Here is a 16,334-nt window from a genome sequence, read left to right as displayed (position 1 = left end):
GCAGCTGGCTTTGGGGCATATAGAGCCATCTACCTCCCCTTGGAATACCCCGATTTTTGTGATAAAAAAGAAATCTGGAAAATGGAGGTTATTACATGACCTAAGAGCTATTAATGAGCAAATGTATCCCCTTGGGGCAGTGCAGCGGGGACTTCCGGTCCTCTCTGCTCTGCCTAAGGATTGGAACTTAATCATTATAGATATAAAGGACTGCTTCTTTTCTATCCCCCTGCATGTCTCTGACAGGCAGCGCTTTGCTTTTACCATCCCTTCAATTAATCATATGGAGCCAGATAAGAGATTTCAATGGAGAGTGCTGCCTCAAGGGATGGCCAACAGTCCCACCATATGTCAACTGTATGTACAGGAGGCTCTAAAGCCTATTAGAGAAAAATTTCCTGCGATAACTATTATTCATTACATGGATGATGTGCTCATGTGTCATCAAGAGCGAGAGACCCTTGAAAAAGCTTACCCACAGCTGGTGAAAGCTTTGCAATACTGGGGACTTCAAGTCGCCACTGAAAAGGTCCAGTTTTCTGATACAGGCCAATTCCTGGGCACTGTTATTCTCCCTGATGTGATTCGTCCACAAAAGATAAAAATTTATAGAAAAGATTTGTGCACTTTAAATGATTTCCAAAAATTATTGGGAGATATTAATTGGCTTCGCCCATTTCTCAAAATTCCCACAGCGGATTTAAAACCTCTTTTTGACATTTTGGAGGGGGACACCCATATTACTTCCCCTCGATCCTTGACCCCTGCTGCGGAAACAGCACTCCTCCTAGTAGAGGAGGCAATAGAGAAAGCACAGTTACGTCGCATTAACAGCTCTCAACCTTTTTGTCTCTATGTTTTTAAAACAAGAAAGCTGCCCACTGCGGTTTTATGGCAGGAAGGACCCCTGTTATGGGTTCACCCGAACGCTTCCCCCCAAAAAATAATTGACTGGTACCCCACGGCTATAGCTCAACTTGCACTTAAAGGCTTAAAATTGGCTATAGAACACTTTGGCAAGCACCCTACATCTATCTTGGTCCCCTATAATTCCTCTCAGGTGCAAACATTAGCTGCCACCTCAAATGACTGGGCCATACTAGTTACCACCTTCTCGGGGAGAATTGATAATCACTATCCAAGGCATCCTTTGCTGCAGTTTGCAGCCCTCCATCCTGTAGTCTTTCCCCGAGTTACATCTCCCATTCCACTGAAAGAGGGATTGATGATATATACAGATGGCTCCAAGAATGGGAAGGGGGCATATGTCATGGGTTCCAAGGTGTTCTCACGACAATATGCAGAAACCTCTCCTCAAATAGTAGAATGTCTGGTTGTGTTGGAGGTTCTTCAAAAGTTTTCAGGTCCTCTTAATATTATTTCTGACTCATCCTATGTAGTTAATGCAGTTGCTGTGCTAGAGACAGCTGGTGTTATAAAACCAACCAGCAGGGTGGCTGCCCTTTTTCAGAAAATACAAGATTGTTTATTTAAGAGGAGTACACCCTTTTATATTACACATATTAGGACCCATTCGGGCCTCCCTGGACCAATGGCCCTTGGCAATGATTTAGCCGACAAGGCCACCAGACTAGTTGCCTTGGCCCTTGACTCCTCTTTGCAAGCTGCCAAAGAGTTTCATGAGAGGTTTCATGTCACCTCAGAAACATTGCATAAACGCTTCTCATTAACAAGAAAAGAAGCCCGTGACATTGTCACCCAATGTCAAAATTGCTGCCAGTTCCTCCCCACTCCTTATACAGGAGTGAACCCCAGAGGGATTTCTCCTCTACAAGTGTGGCAGATGGATGTCACACACATCCCTTCATTTGGAAAGCTACAATATACTCATGTGTCCATAGACACATGCTCTGGTGTCCTCCATGCTACACCACTTACGGGAGAGAAAACCTCTCATGTCATTCAACATTGCCTTGAGACGTGGAGCGCCTGGGGAAAACCCAAAAGTTTCTGATGAGTTTGCGACCAATCAAGAGTTGCCACGTCCAAGACGGGCTTACTAACCTATATAAGGGCTGGGTTTCCGACATTCGGGGTCTTCGCCCTGTAAGCTTATGCTCTCCCTCTCAAGATGCATTAAAGCTTTTCTGCAGAAGGATCCTGAGTGTGCCGTGTCGTTCTTGCTGGCGAGACGATAGCGCGGGACAAGACTCCATTCTGGTTTGGCCTGGGTTGTTGGAACAGTGCAGGAGCTTGATCCCACACGGCATAGTTCCCCAAAGTTCCGTCCAGCGTGCTCTAGAAGAGACCCTGAAGCAAGGTTGCAGCTGTAAAAACTCCTTTCCCCAGAGACAACAAGCAGCATCCTTTCACAAGGTCCCAATGACAAACCAAAGCATGATTCCTCCTGAGTTCACCGTGGGGAGCAGTGAGGTTATGGGTCTTAGTTACAGAGCATGGTGAGGGGCTACCTACAGGAGCACAGGGAAGCCCAAAACAGCTGTGGAAAGGCTTCACCCTGCAAGGATGACAGCTCCCTCATAGCCATGTTTTAGAGTTCCCTTTAGTTAACCTTCCCCAGCTTATGTACACTAGCACCTACTGAGACTCCCAAGCCACCAGCATTTAGAGAGGAAGGAGCATCTGGAATGTCAGGTAAGAGTCCAGTGACCCTCCCCACCCTGTCCTTTTGTTTGTGTGTGTTCTTTTGAGACAGTCCCTATAGCCCCAGTTGTCCAGGGAGAGGCCTTGCCTCTAAGAAATAGGCAGAGAGCCATAGAGGACACTGACTCTTCTGGTCTGCACCTACGCACAGACAGCACCCATGTGCGCACACACACACACTCCACACACATAGTAAAAGAGTGTTCTGACCAAAGGTCCACTTCTCATGAATCCACCCAGAATATGCCCATGACACACAGCTATGACTATGGAGTTTCCAAACCTTAGACTGAGCAATTCACCCAAAGTGGCAGAGCCCCTCAGCTGTACAAATGAGACTGTGACGCCAACTCCGGTGGTATGCATGCTCCGGTGGTACGCACCTGTAATCCCAGCACTTGGGAGGCTGAGGCAGGAGGATCCTAAGTCAAGTCCAGCCTGGGCTACAGAATAAGCTTTGGAGAGTCCCCTTTCAAAAAGGTAACAACTTGACATTGAGCATGGTGGCACACACCTTTAAGCCCAGCACTTGGGAAGCAGAGGTAGGCAGATCTCTGTGAGTTTGAGGTGAGCCTGGTCTGCATAGCAAGTTCCAGGCCAGCTGAGGCTACAAAGAGACTCCATTGACCCTGTCTAAAACAATAACAGCAACAGAAAAAGGTGACTTGGCCACAAGCTCCTTTATCCACTGAACCAACTTGATGGCTCCATGTAGGTATTTTTAAGGTGTTTGAAGTGCCTGAGAATCTGGAATATGGACTTCAGAAATTCAGGGTCATCCTTGGCTACATAGTGACTTCTAGACCAGCTTGGGGTACAAGAGACAGGATCCCAAATACAAAATTTTTAGGCTCCTAGGTACTTACCCTGATGGCTCAGTGGGTAAGAGTTCTTACTGCACAAACATGAGGGCTTGAGTTCAAATCCCAGCACCAATATTAAAAACAAACAGGTCAGTGTGGTCCCACATGCCTGGAACCCCAGCAATGTGGGCAGTGGAGACAGAAAGATCACTGGGGCTTGATGACCTCTAGCCTAGCTGAAAATTGGTGAGCTCTCAGTTCAATGAGAGATTCTGTCTCCAGGAAACAAGGTAGAAAGTAACAGGAGGACACCCATGGTCACACACCTGCACACACACTCTGACACGTGTGCACAGATGAATGTACTTAGAAGCTTGGTTTGTAATTGCCAAAAAATGGAAATTAGAGATATAACTTGGTGGCAGAGTACTTGCCTAGCACCATAAAAAAAAAATCAAAGGGAGTCAGGCATGGCGGTGCATGACTTTAATCCCAGCATTTGGGAGGCAGAAGCAGGCAGATCTCTGTGAGACTGAGGCCAGGCTGGTCTACATACTGAGTTCCCTTCACCCTTAGTTGAGCCAGTTCTCTCCATTCTCCTTTATGTGGATTCTGAGGATGCCTTTAATCCTAGCACTTGGGAGGAAGAAGCAGGCAGATCTCTGGGGATACAGGGAGACCCTGTCTCAGAAACAACGAGACCAAAAAAAGGAAGGAAGAAGAAAAAGAAAATTTGAAGAAACTAAGATAGCCTTTAAAAGCCAAATAGGAGCCAAGCACAGTGGCATACCGATGTAATCCCAGGATTTGGAAGGCAGAAGCAGGCAGATCTCTTCAAGTCCAAGGCCAGCCTAGTCTACGTGGTGAGTTCCATGTAAGCCAGAGCTACATAGTGAGACCTTGTCTTGGAAGGAAGGAAGGAGGAAGGGAAGGAAACATCAGGCCACAGAAAGACAAAAGGAAACTCGAAGTCATGTCCATATTGTCTTTTCCTTTCTTTTTTTTTCTTTCCTTTTTTGTCTTTTTGAGACAGGGTCTCCCTGTAGCCCCAGCTGTCCTGGAACTCACTATGTAGACCAGGCTGGCCTTGAACTCACAGAGATCCGCCTGCCTCTGCCTCCCAAGTGCTGGGATTAAAGGCGTGCACCACCATACCCGGCCCTGTTTTGTTTTCCTTTTTTTGAGACAGGGTCCTCCTGCAGTCCCAGCTGGCCTGGAATTCACTATGTGGACCAGGTTGGCCTCAATCTCACAGAGATCTGCTTGCCTCTGCCTCCAGAGTGCTGGGATTAAAGGCATGCGCCACCACACCCCACCCAACAAATTTGAACTTCGGATCCTCCTGCCTGCATCTCCCAAGTGCTGGGATTACAAGTGTGTACCACCTTGCCCTGTTTTGTGCACTGCTGAGGGTCAAATCCAGAGCTTCATGCTGGACAAGCACTCTGTCACCTAGGCTATCCCAAGCCCTAAAGTCACATTTTCTAAATGAAGAGCCAATGTGAAAGGCTCCTGAAGTGTGTATCATCTCCAGTAGATGACACTCTGGAAGAGGAAGAACGAACAGGCAGAGCACTGGGGACTCTGAAGTCAGAATAGTCAGTATGATACTGTAGTGGTGGATACCTGACCTTATCATTAGTCAAAACCCACAGGAGTTGAGCATGATGCTGCACACCCTGAGCATTTGGGAAGATAAAGCAGGAGGACGGAGACATTGTCTCAACAAACAGAACACATGAAACAAAAATCTCTAGCACCAAAGAAAGAGGGAACTCCACCAGCTGTGGTGGCGCACACCTTTGATCCCAGCACTTGGGAGGCAGAGACAGGTAGACCTCTGTGAGACTGAGGCCTACCTGGTCTACATAGTAAGTTCCAGGCCAGCTGGGGCTACAGGGAGACCCTGTCTCAAAAAAGACACGCCCCCCTGGAAAAAGAGGGGACCCTAATGTGAGAGGGGACCCTAATGTGAATGGGAACTAAGTTTGATTGATAATATTCACTGTTGGGAGCTATTGATATAAGTGCAGACATTATGTACATTGAGCTACGGCAGGCTTGCTTGTTTACTTAGAGTTTGTGTCTTGCACACCAGTACCTAATCTGCCAAGTCAGGAGGAATGTGTTTATATGCTGGAGTTCACAAGTATCTGACCGCTCCTTGACCCTCAGAGACAGGTGGGAAAAACAGCTGTTGAAATTAATTGAGCTAAGCAAAGCCTGGCTATCTCCGATGTTCTTGGGGACCCTAATGTGAATGGGAACTAAGTTTGATTGATAATATTCACTGTTGTGAGCTATTGATATAAGTGCAGACATTATGTACATTGAGCTATGGCAGGCTTGCTTGTTTACTTAGAGTTTGTGTCTTACACACCAGTACCTAATCTACCAAGTCAGGAGGAATGTGTTTATATGCTGGAGTTCACAAGTATCTGACCCTCCTTGACCCTCAGAGACAGGTGGGAAAAACAGCTGTTGAAATTAATTGAGCTAAGCAAAGCGTGGCTATCTCCGATGTTCTTCTGTATAAAAAGGTGGAGCTAGAATAAACCGGGGCTGCAGTCTCTACTGACAGCCCTCCCAAGAATCTTTTCTCTGTCTCTTGTTTTTTCTTTCAATCCTCACTCCCCCTTTCAGGTACTGTCTGTCTTGGCCGGCTGGCACCGGTAGTTCACCAAGTGTAAAGAAGGTCCACATTGTTCCAAAACATTAACACAAAACTATGGTGGGGGGCATGGGGACTTTTAGTATGATCTTTCCAGGACTTTTTTTTTTTTTTTTTTTTTTTTTTTTGGTCTTTTTGAGACAGGGTCTCCCTGTAGCCTCAGCTGTCCTGGAACTCACAGAAATCCGCCTGCCTCTGCCTCCCAAGTGCTGGGATTAAAGGCGTGTGCCACCACGCCTGGCTTTTCCAGGACTTTTTTACTTATATGTGTAGGCGTGTTTTTCTGCATGTATATATGCGCACCATGTGCATCAGTGTCCACAGAGGCCAGACGGGGGTGGGGGGGTCAGATCCCCTGGAACTGGAGTTACAGTGGTGAGCTACCATGTGGGTGTTGGGAACCAAACATGGGTCATCTGCAAGAATGGTAAGCACTCTTAACCACTGAGCCAATATCTCTTTCCAGCCCCTTCCCAGCTTCCTCTAAGTTACAACTACTTGAAAAGGAGGAAGGAATACAGCTCAGGGGTAGAGAGCGCGCTTGCATGCATGAGGCCTTGAATTTGATCCTCAGCACAACCATAAGCAAACAAACAAAATAAATTACAGCACTCTGGAGGTTGGAACAGTAGGATATTCAGTTTGAAGTCATCTTGGGCTTCCCTACACAGCAAGACCGAGTCAAAACAAAACAAAACCGTACACACACAAATTAAATTAATAAAAACTGAAGTCTGGGTAGGGTTGGAGATCGGTGGATGACTTAATTTTGCATGCGTCAGGCCCCGAGTTGGATCCCCAGCAAAACAAATGAACGAATAAAAAAACTTGAAATAATTTGAAGTTCTTAATCACACTTGCCATAAGGGTTCCCTTGCATAAAACGAGGTGGAGGCTGACTATCGCGACTGTGCTATCCACATGTATATCCCTCGGTTGCAACCCACTTCCCGATCCGAGGCGGTGAGCCTAGGCCACGCCCCCAAGCGTATTTGCGCCTCAGATTGGCCGGCTCCTCGGAGGGGTGTGGCCAGAAGAGGTGACTCTGATTGGTAGGCACGTGGTGTTCCGCCGAACATGGCGGAGCCGGCGAGGAAGCGGCCGTGCGGTCCGGTAGGTGGAGGCCGGTGGGGGCCGGGACGGGGCGCGCGGTGGAGTGGGGCCAGGGTCCGAGCCCTGCGTGCGCGAGGCTGCCTATCCGGGGCCGTGCGCATGGTTCTCAGAGCCCCTTCTCACTCCGGGCAGACCCGGCCCCTGTGCCTCAGTCTCCTCTTCTGTCCTATGGGAACTCATCCCATCACTCACTGATTGCTTTACTGTGCCTGGCCTGACCCCAGGCCTTGGGAGTCCAGCGGATCCCTGACCTGCTGACACCCATCCTGCTGACAGCACTGGGTCCCGGGTCCCTGGCTTCCTCTCCTATCCCCCCGCCCCCAACGTGGAGGATTAGGATGGCAGCTGCAGCCGCGGTGCTCCCCCGTCAGCCTCCCACCCTAGCCCTCCTCCCTCTCTTCCTCCAGGGTGAACATGGCCAAAGGGTTGAATGGCGGAAATGGAAACAGCAGAGTAAGTCAGGGCTGGACCAGAGTGCTGAGCCCTCCGTGCCCCCAGACCACCCTGGCAGGCCCTGGGCTGGGCACCACCCCCTCGGGGTCTCTGTGCCTCCCAGAGGACAGGCTGTGGCTGCCTACCCAGAGCCCAGGCTGGCCCAGTGAAGGGACTTACCTCCTCACTGTGCCAAGACCCTTCCCTCACCAATCAGGATGCTTTCTTCTCCAGAGAAAGAGGAGAAGAAAAAGTGGAAGGACTTGAAGATGATGAAGAAGCTGGAGCGGCAGCGTGCACAGGAGGAGCAGGCAAAGTGCCAGGAGGAGGAGGCGGCGGCTGCCCGGGGGAGCCACCAGGGTGAGGCAGCTGGGGCCTGGGGCCAGCTAGTCCTGTAGAAGGGCTCGTAGTGATCAGTGGATCGAGGTCAAGTCACTTTGTTCAGATGAAGAAGCTGAGTGAGGCCCAGAGAAGGGTAGTCCATACCTCTGAGCCCTCAGTACTTAGGAGGTTATGCAGTGTTTCTTTATGCCTCAGAACTTCTAACTTTCCTTCCTCCCTCCTTCTTTTCCTCCTTTCCTTCCCTTTCCCCCCTTAATTTTTAAAAAATATTTTGGGGCTGGAGAAATGGCTCAGCGGTTAAGAGCACTGACTGCTCTTGCAGAGGACCCAGGTTCAATTCCCAGCACCCACATGGCGACTACGAACTGTCCTTAACTCCAGTTCCAGGGGAATCCGAAGCCCTCTTCTGACCTCCACAGCATTGCACAACATGGGTGCACTCACATACATGCAGGCAATACTCATACACATAAAATAAAAATAATAAAATATTTTGCATGTGTGTAAACACATCCATGTCATGCAATGCCTACAGAGGTCAGAAGAGGGCATCAGATCCCCTGGAATGGAGTTATGGATGGTTGTTCACCATGTGGGGGTGCTGGGATTCCAACCCAGGTCCTCTGCAAGACCAGCCAGTGCTCTTAACGGGCTGAGCTCTCTCTCCAGCCCCCTTCCTTAACATTTTCAACAAACCCAGCATGGTAATGCATGTCTTTAGCCCCTCTATTATGGAGGCTGAGACAGAAAGATCATGAGTTTGAGAATATAGCAACCCCCATCTCAAAAGACAGATCTACCACACAGTGATCTGTGTGTACATGCACATGTATAAATATATATTTGTTTCTAAACAGAGTTGATTGAATCCCTAGGTGTGGAGCCTGCAGAGAGGGCTGACTCTTACTTCCTAGAGCTTATTCTAAGAACATCAAATGCTTATTAGACGCTTTTCTTTTTAAGATTTCGAGTGTTTTGCCTGCATGTATGTATGTGCACCACATACATGCCTGGTGCCTGCAGAGACTAAAAGACAATACCAGATGCCCTGGAGCTGGAGTTACCCTTGGTTGTGAGCCACCATGTGGGTGCTGGGAACTAAACCCTGGTCCTCTGTAAGAGCAGCTAGTTCTCTTAACTGTTGAGCCATCTCTCCAGCCTCAATAACTTGCTGCTCTCATCATCTGTATTTGGGGTGGTGACTGAGGTAGCTCAGAACTAAGCCAGGAATACTTAGGCCAGTGCTTCCGACCTTATCCTGGCCTTGCCCTCTGAGAAGCCTTGGAGAGCTCAGTCTGTTTTTTCCTGAGACTGAGGCCCAGAGAAGGGAGCTGGATCTATTTTGCTGATCTCAAAATTTCTCCCAGTTAGACAGTTCTCTTAACCCTGGGCTGTGGGGACAGAGCAAGGGAGGGGAGGAAGGGCCTTGGCTCTCAGGCTAACCAGGAACCACCCCTCCCCCTGCCCAGGGCGGCCCTACACTCTGAGCGTGGCTCTGCCTGGCTCCATTCTGGACAACGCACAGTCACCTGAGCTTCGCACCTACCTGGCAGGCCAGATTGCCCGAGCCTGCACCATCTTCTGTGTGGATGAAATTGTGGTGTTTGATGAGGAGGGCCAAGATGCCAAGTGAGTCTTCAGGGGTTCAGGGAGGAGGGAATGATGCCAGGACTGGCTATGCCCCTCATCACCTGCCTGGTGCTTTCCAAGTGGTCTGCCTGAAACGTCCCTTTGTAATCCTTAGTTTGTGCAGAGCCACAGAGCCGCTCAGGTCAGAGTGGTGGGAGGCTCTCAGAAGGGACTGCAGGTGGGTCTTTTTTCCCCTTAGTACTGGAGATTGAACTCAGGGTTTTTCACATGGCTCTGCCACTGAGCTGTTTATTTATTGTGTGTGTGTTGCACGTTCACAATGTGTGTGGAAATCAGAAGACCCAGAAGTCAGTTCTTTCCTTCCCCCCTGTGCGTTCTAGGAATCAAACTCAGGCTGTCAGCCTTGGCAGCAAGTGCCCTTACCCACTGAGCCATCTCACCAACCCAGCACTTGGATCTTGAGCCCTTTCTCTTTTCCAGGACTGTAGAAGGGGAATTCAAGGGCATTGGCAAGAAGGGACAGGCATGCGTGCAGCTGGCCCGCATACTGCAGTACCTGGAGTGTCCACAGTAAGGCAGTGACTATCCTGAGTGTGGGGGCCAGGGTCGAGTCACCTTGGACGGAGGTGGGAGGCAGCCTCCCCAGGAGGGTCCTGACAGCTGCATTCTTCCCTAGGTACCTGAGAAAAGCCTTCTTCCCCAAACACCAGGATCTGCAGTTTGCAGGTATGGCTGGTGGCGTGGCCCATTTCCCACAGCTCATCCCCCAGGACGCTGAGAAATGGTCCAGTCCCACTGTCCGGGTAGGAAAGCAGGTCTGGGAATGGAGGCCTGGGCCTGACGTCAGGCCTGTGGCAGAGCTGAGATTTGAAACAGGTTCCGCATGTCACCCTCCTGCCCCCTGCCTAGGGATCCTGAATCCCTTGGACAGCCCTCACCACATGCGTCAGGATGAGGAATCTGAGTTCCGGGAAGGCGTCGTGGTGGACCGGCCCACCAGGCCAGGTCACGGCTCCTTTGTCAACTGTGGTATGAAGAAGGTAGGAACAGGAAGGGCAGTTTGTGGTGTACCTTAATGACATTTGCTAGCTATGGAGGACAGGCAAGGACATGTGGTAGGGAGACCTGGACCCTGGGCCTTCCTGTGAACCACCAAAGAAATATCCAAAGCAGGGCTTGAGAGGCCTGGCACAAACTCAGTTCTATTATCTGTCACTACTGGCCCTGGGGATTAGTCTCTACCACTGAAGTACATTCCCAGCTTTGCTGTTTTGTCTTTTACATTTTGATCAGTTTTACTATGTTTATGTATGTGGGTGAGCACACATGTGCCAAGGCATGTGTGGAGGTCCAGGGACAACTTTCCAGAGTCAGTTCTCTCCTTCCACCATGTGGGTCTCAGAGATTGAACTCAGATCATCAGACTTGGTGGCAAGTACTTTTACCCACTGAGCCATCTCACCTGTCCCAAAAGTCGCTCTTGTTTATAGAGAATCTGCAGTTGTAACAGATGAGGAAACTGAGGTTCATGGGAGTTAACTGGCCTCCCCAAGCCCCTACAACTAACAGGTGGCAAAGCCCCCACATGTAGGAAACCTGGGACTTCATCTCTATGACACCGACTCCCTCAATGTGCTAAGTAAGCTCCAGGCCTCCATTTCTGACCACCATCCTACATGAATGGCCCCGTCAGAGGTCCCACCCAGTGCTGGATGCAGTGTGGCAGGCTGAACCTGGCCTACTGGTGTACCTTGCTGGCCCTGCAGTTCCTCCACAGGGTCTCTGAGAACAGTGGCCCCTGGATGGCCTGGCACTCACTTCCTCTGGCTTCTCCTCAGGAGGTGAAGATTGACAAGAACTTGGAACCTGGGCTTCGGGTGACCGTGCGACTGAACAAGCAACAGCCCTCAGGTATCTGGAAGCTTCCTTGGCTCCCACTGTGGCCTGCCTCAGAGCTTCTTCCTCCTACCTCTGTCCCTGTGCCTCATCTTCATAGCCCATTTTTTTTCCTCAGAATGCAAGACTTACCGGGGAATGGTTGTATCATCGCAGGACCCCCGCACTAAAGCTGGTCTCTACTGGGGCTACACTGTCCGCCTGGCCTCCTGTCTCAGTAAGGATGGAGGTGTCTTCTCTGAATGTCCATCTGTCCCTCTGGGAGACAGCATCAGGAGACTTGTGTCACCCACAAATCAGACCAGGGCCCTTGTCCTACCAGCTGGCTGTGGGTTGGGTGGTGCCTTCTCTGGGGCATGGCTGCCTCCCACCTGTAATCCCAGTACCAGGAGTATCACCCAGTTTGAGGCCAGCTTGGGCCACAGAACTTGATCCTATCTCAAAAAAAAAAAAAAAAAAAAAAGGTATGATGATACATGCCTTTAATCCCAGCACTTGGGAGGCAGAGGCAGGCGGATCTCTATGAGTTCAAGGTCAGTCTGGTCTACAAAGAGAGTTCCAGGCCAGCTGGCGCTACAGCGTTTGAAAAAAAAAAAAAAAAAAAAAAAAAAAAAAAAAGCCGGGCAAATATTGGTGAGGCTGCTGAATATTGTCTGGGGTTGGGAACATGCAAGTCAGAGGTTGGCATGTTCCTGGAGCGCCTTCCTGCCCACCCTGGGTGAGCCCCGGCCAACCCCAGGCTTCAGCTTTACCATCCCAGTACTCAGCTTCCCAAGAGCTGTGGCTAGCCTTCTTTACCTGAGCCCTAACTTCAGCCCACCCCACAAGGTATGAGGCACACAGCCTAGAGCAGGATCCCACTGAGCTAGCCCTGCCCCCAGGTGCTGTGTTTGCCGAGGCCCCCTTCCAGGATGGGTATGATCTGACCATTGGGACATCAGAGCGTGGCTCCAACATGGCCTCCGCCCAGCTGCCCAGCTTCAGGTGGGTGATACCCAGGGCAGGGGCTGGGGACAAAGTGCAAAACCTGTACAGACTGGCCTTCACTGTGCAAGGGAGTGGGGTATGGACACTGTTCCCTCCTCTGGATCCCAGGCATGCTCTTGTGGTATTTGGAGGCCTCCAGGGGCTAGAAGCTGGAGTGGATGCTGACCCCAACCTGGAGGTGGCTGAACCCAGTGTCCTCTTTGACCTGTATGTCAACACCTGCCCCAGCCAGGGCAGCCGCACCATCCGCACTGAGGTGAGCCGTTACCCCCCCACACCCTTCAGCAGGGCCTGGGGCCGGTCAGGGTGGCTTGCAGTTCACCCCGTAGTCCTTGCTGGGTGCTTTCTCTGAATATGGGCTCCTCAGCACAGCAAACTAGAGGCAGGGACAGGATACAAGAGCCACAGGGGTTTGAGTCGCACCAGTGGTAACACTGCTGGGGGACCCAGGTGATTTGTCTGTCCCCGATCCAGAGCCTCTGCTTCCTCAGCTGCAGCCTCGCTGTTCCTCAGTGGCCCTAGCATGGCCTCTTTCCTTGAGGTGTCACATGCATCTCTGGGATGAGAAACAGCATCTCACGGATCCTGTGCAGCCATTCCTGAGGCCAGTATGGGATGCTGTCCCTGTGGGCGCTTTGTCAGCCTCAGGGGTAGTGACTGCCTCTCCCTGAGCCCCTGCCCGTGTCACCAGTTCCTGCCTATCATGTTAACCCACCCCGTCCCTTGAGGCAGCAGCATCAGTTCTGTCATCCCTGTTTTACAGGGGACACTGGGGGACAAGGCCTGCCACTCACCAGGAGGCTGGTCAATGAACATGGCTTTAACCTCCCCACTCGGGCTGAGTCCTGGGCTGTGACAACAGTAGCTGGGGCAGCGCCAGATTCCCAGGTCCCAACCCACTGTTTGCTTCTCCTCTAGGAAGCAATACTCATCTCCCTGGCTGCCCTGCAGCCTGGCCTCACACAGGCGGGTACCCGCCCCTCCTGAAAGCTCTGTGGGTCCAGGATGTAAAGGAAACAGCAGGAAATCAGGAATCCTGGGATCACCTGAGACAGAGATGGTCAGGACTTGTCTCTAAAAATAACCACCTTTAATGTGACCCAGCCACATCACCCCAGCGTCTCAGGTTGTCTGCCCTCATTTGCTGCCGGCAGTGATAGCCTTGAGGTTTCCAGCTTTCGCCAGGATGTTGGGCACGAAGAGCAGCCCTGAGGCCCGCTCGATGCTCTCGATGGGTACCAGGAAGCGCTCAAGCGGGAGGGTCTCATCAACGGGGGCATTGGGCATCACATAGGAACGCAACTCGATCTGCCCACCCGCAGCCTCCAGGATCAGAACTTTGAAAAAGTGTGTGGGTACTGCCACGTGGTTCTTGCCGATCACCTGGTACTTCACATAGGACTTGCCGTCAGCCTCGGTCCTGTGGGTAGACCCAGGAACACATGGCCAGGAGATGTGGTTGGAAGCAAAGCTGCCTCTTCCAGGGTGCCTTTTCTGACCTAACCTCCACCTTCTGTTGTCCCCTCATTGAGAGGCTTGTGTACTGTGCCCAGTGCCTCCTTGGGGCTGGGAACATGGTAAGGTAGGGAGGGACTCATGTCCCACATTGGGTCAGGCAGAGTGGGTGGCAATAAACACTGCTAAAAGAATGAGTTCTGAACCTCGCTGTTATCTTGTGCCTGTCTCCATAAAACAGTGCCGCAAGCAAAGACCCCAAAAGCCGGAATCCCAGTCTCAGCACAAGGCCTGCCCCTTGGCAGGTGCCTGTCTTCTTCAGTAGCAGCCTCCAGTTGGCAGGTGTGTCATAATAAAATTTTTATTGGTGCCACAGCTGCCACCTTGTCTAGCCTGTGCTGAGCCCTTGCCATGAGCCAGGCCCTGAGCTGAGCGCAATGGCCACCAGCCCACTCTTGTACTCAGTAACCATGAGGTCACAAGTCTATTCCCATTGCAGGGGAGGACAGTAAGGTCACTTGCTCATGGCGCCAGGGCTTGGCTCCTCCAAGCCTGTGGACTCCATCACCGCATTCATCCCATCCCATTCCATCAGACCAGAAAGAGTGCTGAGTTCAGAGGAGCTCGGTCCCTTCCACCTGGCAGGACTCTGTTCGGGAGGAATGCTCAGGGCAGAGGCAGAGCAAGGCTGGTGCGGCAAAGCCCCAAAGGGCTTCCATCACTGCAGCACAGGGGCTCAAGGCTGGCAGTAAGTGCCGAAAGATGGGGAAGAGGGTAGAATCAGGGCCTAGCACCTGTGGGCACAGAACAGGAGCAGTGTTCTAGGAGGGCACCCAAAGGCTTCTGGCTAGGATGACGTGGAAAGCCAGAGAAGGGGAGGTAAGGCAGGCTCACCTGGGCAGGTAGAGCGGTCCTGTGCAGACATAGACGCTTTGGTAGGTGCGGGTCAAGCTTCGGCTGTACTTCTCCAGGTTGTTCCAAGCATTCTGGTTGAGGTGTGGCACCTGGTAGGAGAAGCAGGGCTCAGAGGACCATGCCTGGAACCTTTATCCCAGGAATGCCCCAGGAGCTATGGAGGTGGGCAAGAAGGTAGATGACAAAAGCTCGAGGAAGGTGTTATTCCCGGTGGGAGACTTAGCAGGGCTGACCAGGCCAAGCCACACCCCTATCCATGTCTCCTGCACCAAGTCTCAACTGTAGGAAGGGGGGGGTCCCTTTCCTCATTAAGAGACCCCACCCCTGAGGTCACCTGAACAGGCCAGGCCTCAGGACAAGGTCTAGAAAAGGGGTCAGTCTGGCTCCTGTCTGTCAACATCCTCTGGGTGGTCGCCCCAGGGAGGAATCTAGAACAAGATCCTGCCGGTTAGACACCCAGAGCGAAGGCCGTGTGTCCGGGTCGCCAGGAAAATGGCACCAAGAGCGCAACTGTGTGCCAGCTACTTTCCTGGCCAAGGCTAGGCAGTCCCACTGCGTAGACAGTTTACAGACTTCCTGGGTTCCCTCAGCAGGTGCACTGGGTCATCACTGCAAGACGTAGGGGGTGGGTATAGCATGGGCCCCGTGGGAAGCAGGGCCGGACTGCGGGTCCCCAGCCGGGCGCGGGGCGCTACCTGCGGCGCCACGTTGCTCAGGTAGAAGGTGTCGTCCACGGCCCGCTGGCTCCAGCGGTGGTTGGCGGCGGCGGCGAGGTGGCCGCGGTGGAAGCCGCTGCCGCGGTAGTCGGCGTTGGTGGCGCGATGGTAGGCGTGCACCGAGTCGTCCTCGTGGAAGTCGCACGCGCTCCGGTCGCCGTCGCCGCGCAGCCGCTCGGGCCGCAGCTGCTCCAGCACCCAGAGCGCGCCGCGCGTGCGCGGATCGTAGCTCAGCACGTAGGACTCGCGGCTTTTGAGCTGCGCCACTCCGGGCAGCCCCCCCCGGGGGGGGGCGGGCGGCGCGGCCGCGCCCGCCACGGGCAGCACCGGCACCCGGAGCAGCAGCCCTGGCGCGCGCCCCTCCGTGCGCCCCCGCCGCCAGCCCTCCGCCGCCGCGCCCAGCCCAGCGCCCAGGGTCAGGGTCAGCCCGACCCGCACCGCGCGCATAGCGATCCCGGGAAGCGAACATGCACCGTCCCGCACGCACGCGCACCGGTCCCGCGCGCCACCGGCGTCCTTGCGCTGCCCTAGCGGCGAGGAGGCACCGCAAGGCCTGCGCGCTCCTGATTGGCCGCCGTCAGTTCTGGCCCCGCCCCCGACTCCTGCGACTCCGGGGGGCACCTTCCCTCCTGCTTCTGCGCTGCGCCTGGCAAGGGTAAAGTCCAGGAGCGCATTTTCCGCAGCCCCTTTTCACTTTCCAAACAGCGCCCAGGCCTCTGGCTAGCAGAGCAAGGACAGAACCCCCAAGTCCGTGACCTCATCGTTGCACCACAAAATGAGCTAAGACCG

The 16,334-nt window shown here is 52.6% G+C and overlaps 2 protein-coding genes across 2 annotated transcripts; one reads left to right on the top strand and one right to left on the bottom strand.

Annotated features, from left to right (window-relative positions):
• Positions 1-7,132: 7,132 nt before the first annotated feature.
• Spout1 (SPOUT domain containing methyltransferase 1) lies at positions 7,133-13,516 on the top strand. Its single transcript, XM_008844004.3, has 12 exons — positions 7,133-7,212; positions 7,620-7,665; positions 7,879-8,004; positions 9,456-9,615; positions 10,057-10,146; positions 10,253-10,302; positions 10,486-10,616; positions 11,415-11,487; positions 11,591-11,689; positions 12,354-12,456; positions 12,568-12,715; positions 13,378-13,516. The coding sequence occupies exons 1-12, from the start codon at positions 7,177-7,179 to the stop codon at positions 13,444-13,446; spliced, it is 1,131 nt and encodes a 376-aa protein (XP_008842226.1). The 5' UTR covers positions 7,133-7,176; the 3' UTR covers positions 13,447-13,516.
• Positions 13,517-13,527: 11 nt separating this feature from the next.
• Positions 13,528-16,081, bottom strand: Endog (endonuclease G). Its single transcript, XM_008844006.3, has 3 exons — positions 15,525-16,081; positions 14,809-14,918; positions 13,528-13,879 (listed from the first exon to the last, which is right to left on the bottom strand). The coding sequence occupies exons 1-3, from the start codon at positions 15,990-15,992 to the stop codon at positions 13,597-13,599; spliced, it is 861 nt and encodes a 286-aa protein (XP_008842228.1). The 5' UTR covers positions 15,993-16,081; the 3' UTR covers positions 13,528-13,596.
• Between the last annotated feature and the right edge of the window lie 253 nt (positions 16,082-16,334).

The sequence above is a fragment of the Nannospalax galili genome, unplaced genomic scaffold, assembly GCF_000622305.1.
Source record: "Nannospalax galili isolate Female #2095 unplaced genomic scaffold, S.galili_v1.0 scaffold300, whole genome shotgun sequence".
Taxonomy (NCBI): Eukaryota; Metazoa; Chordata; class Mammalia; order Rodentia; family Spalacidae; genus Nannospalax; species Nannospalax galili.
Note: the sequence above shows the minus strand (reverse complement) of the source record. Positions and strands in the feature narration are given on the sequence as shown.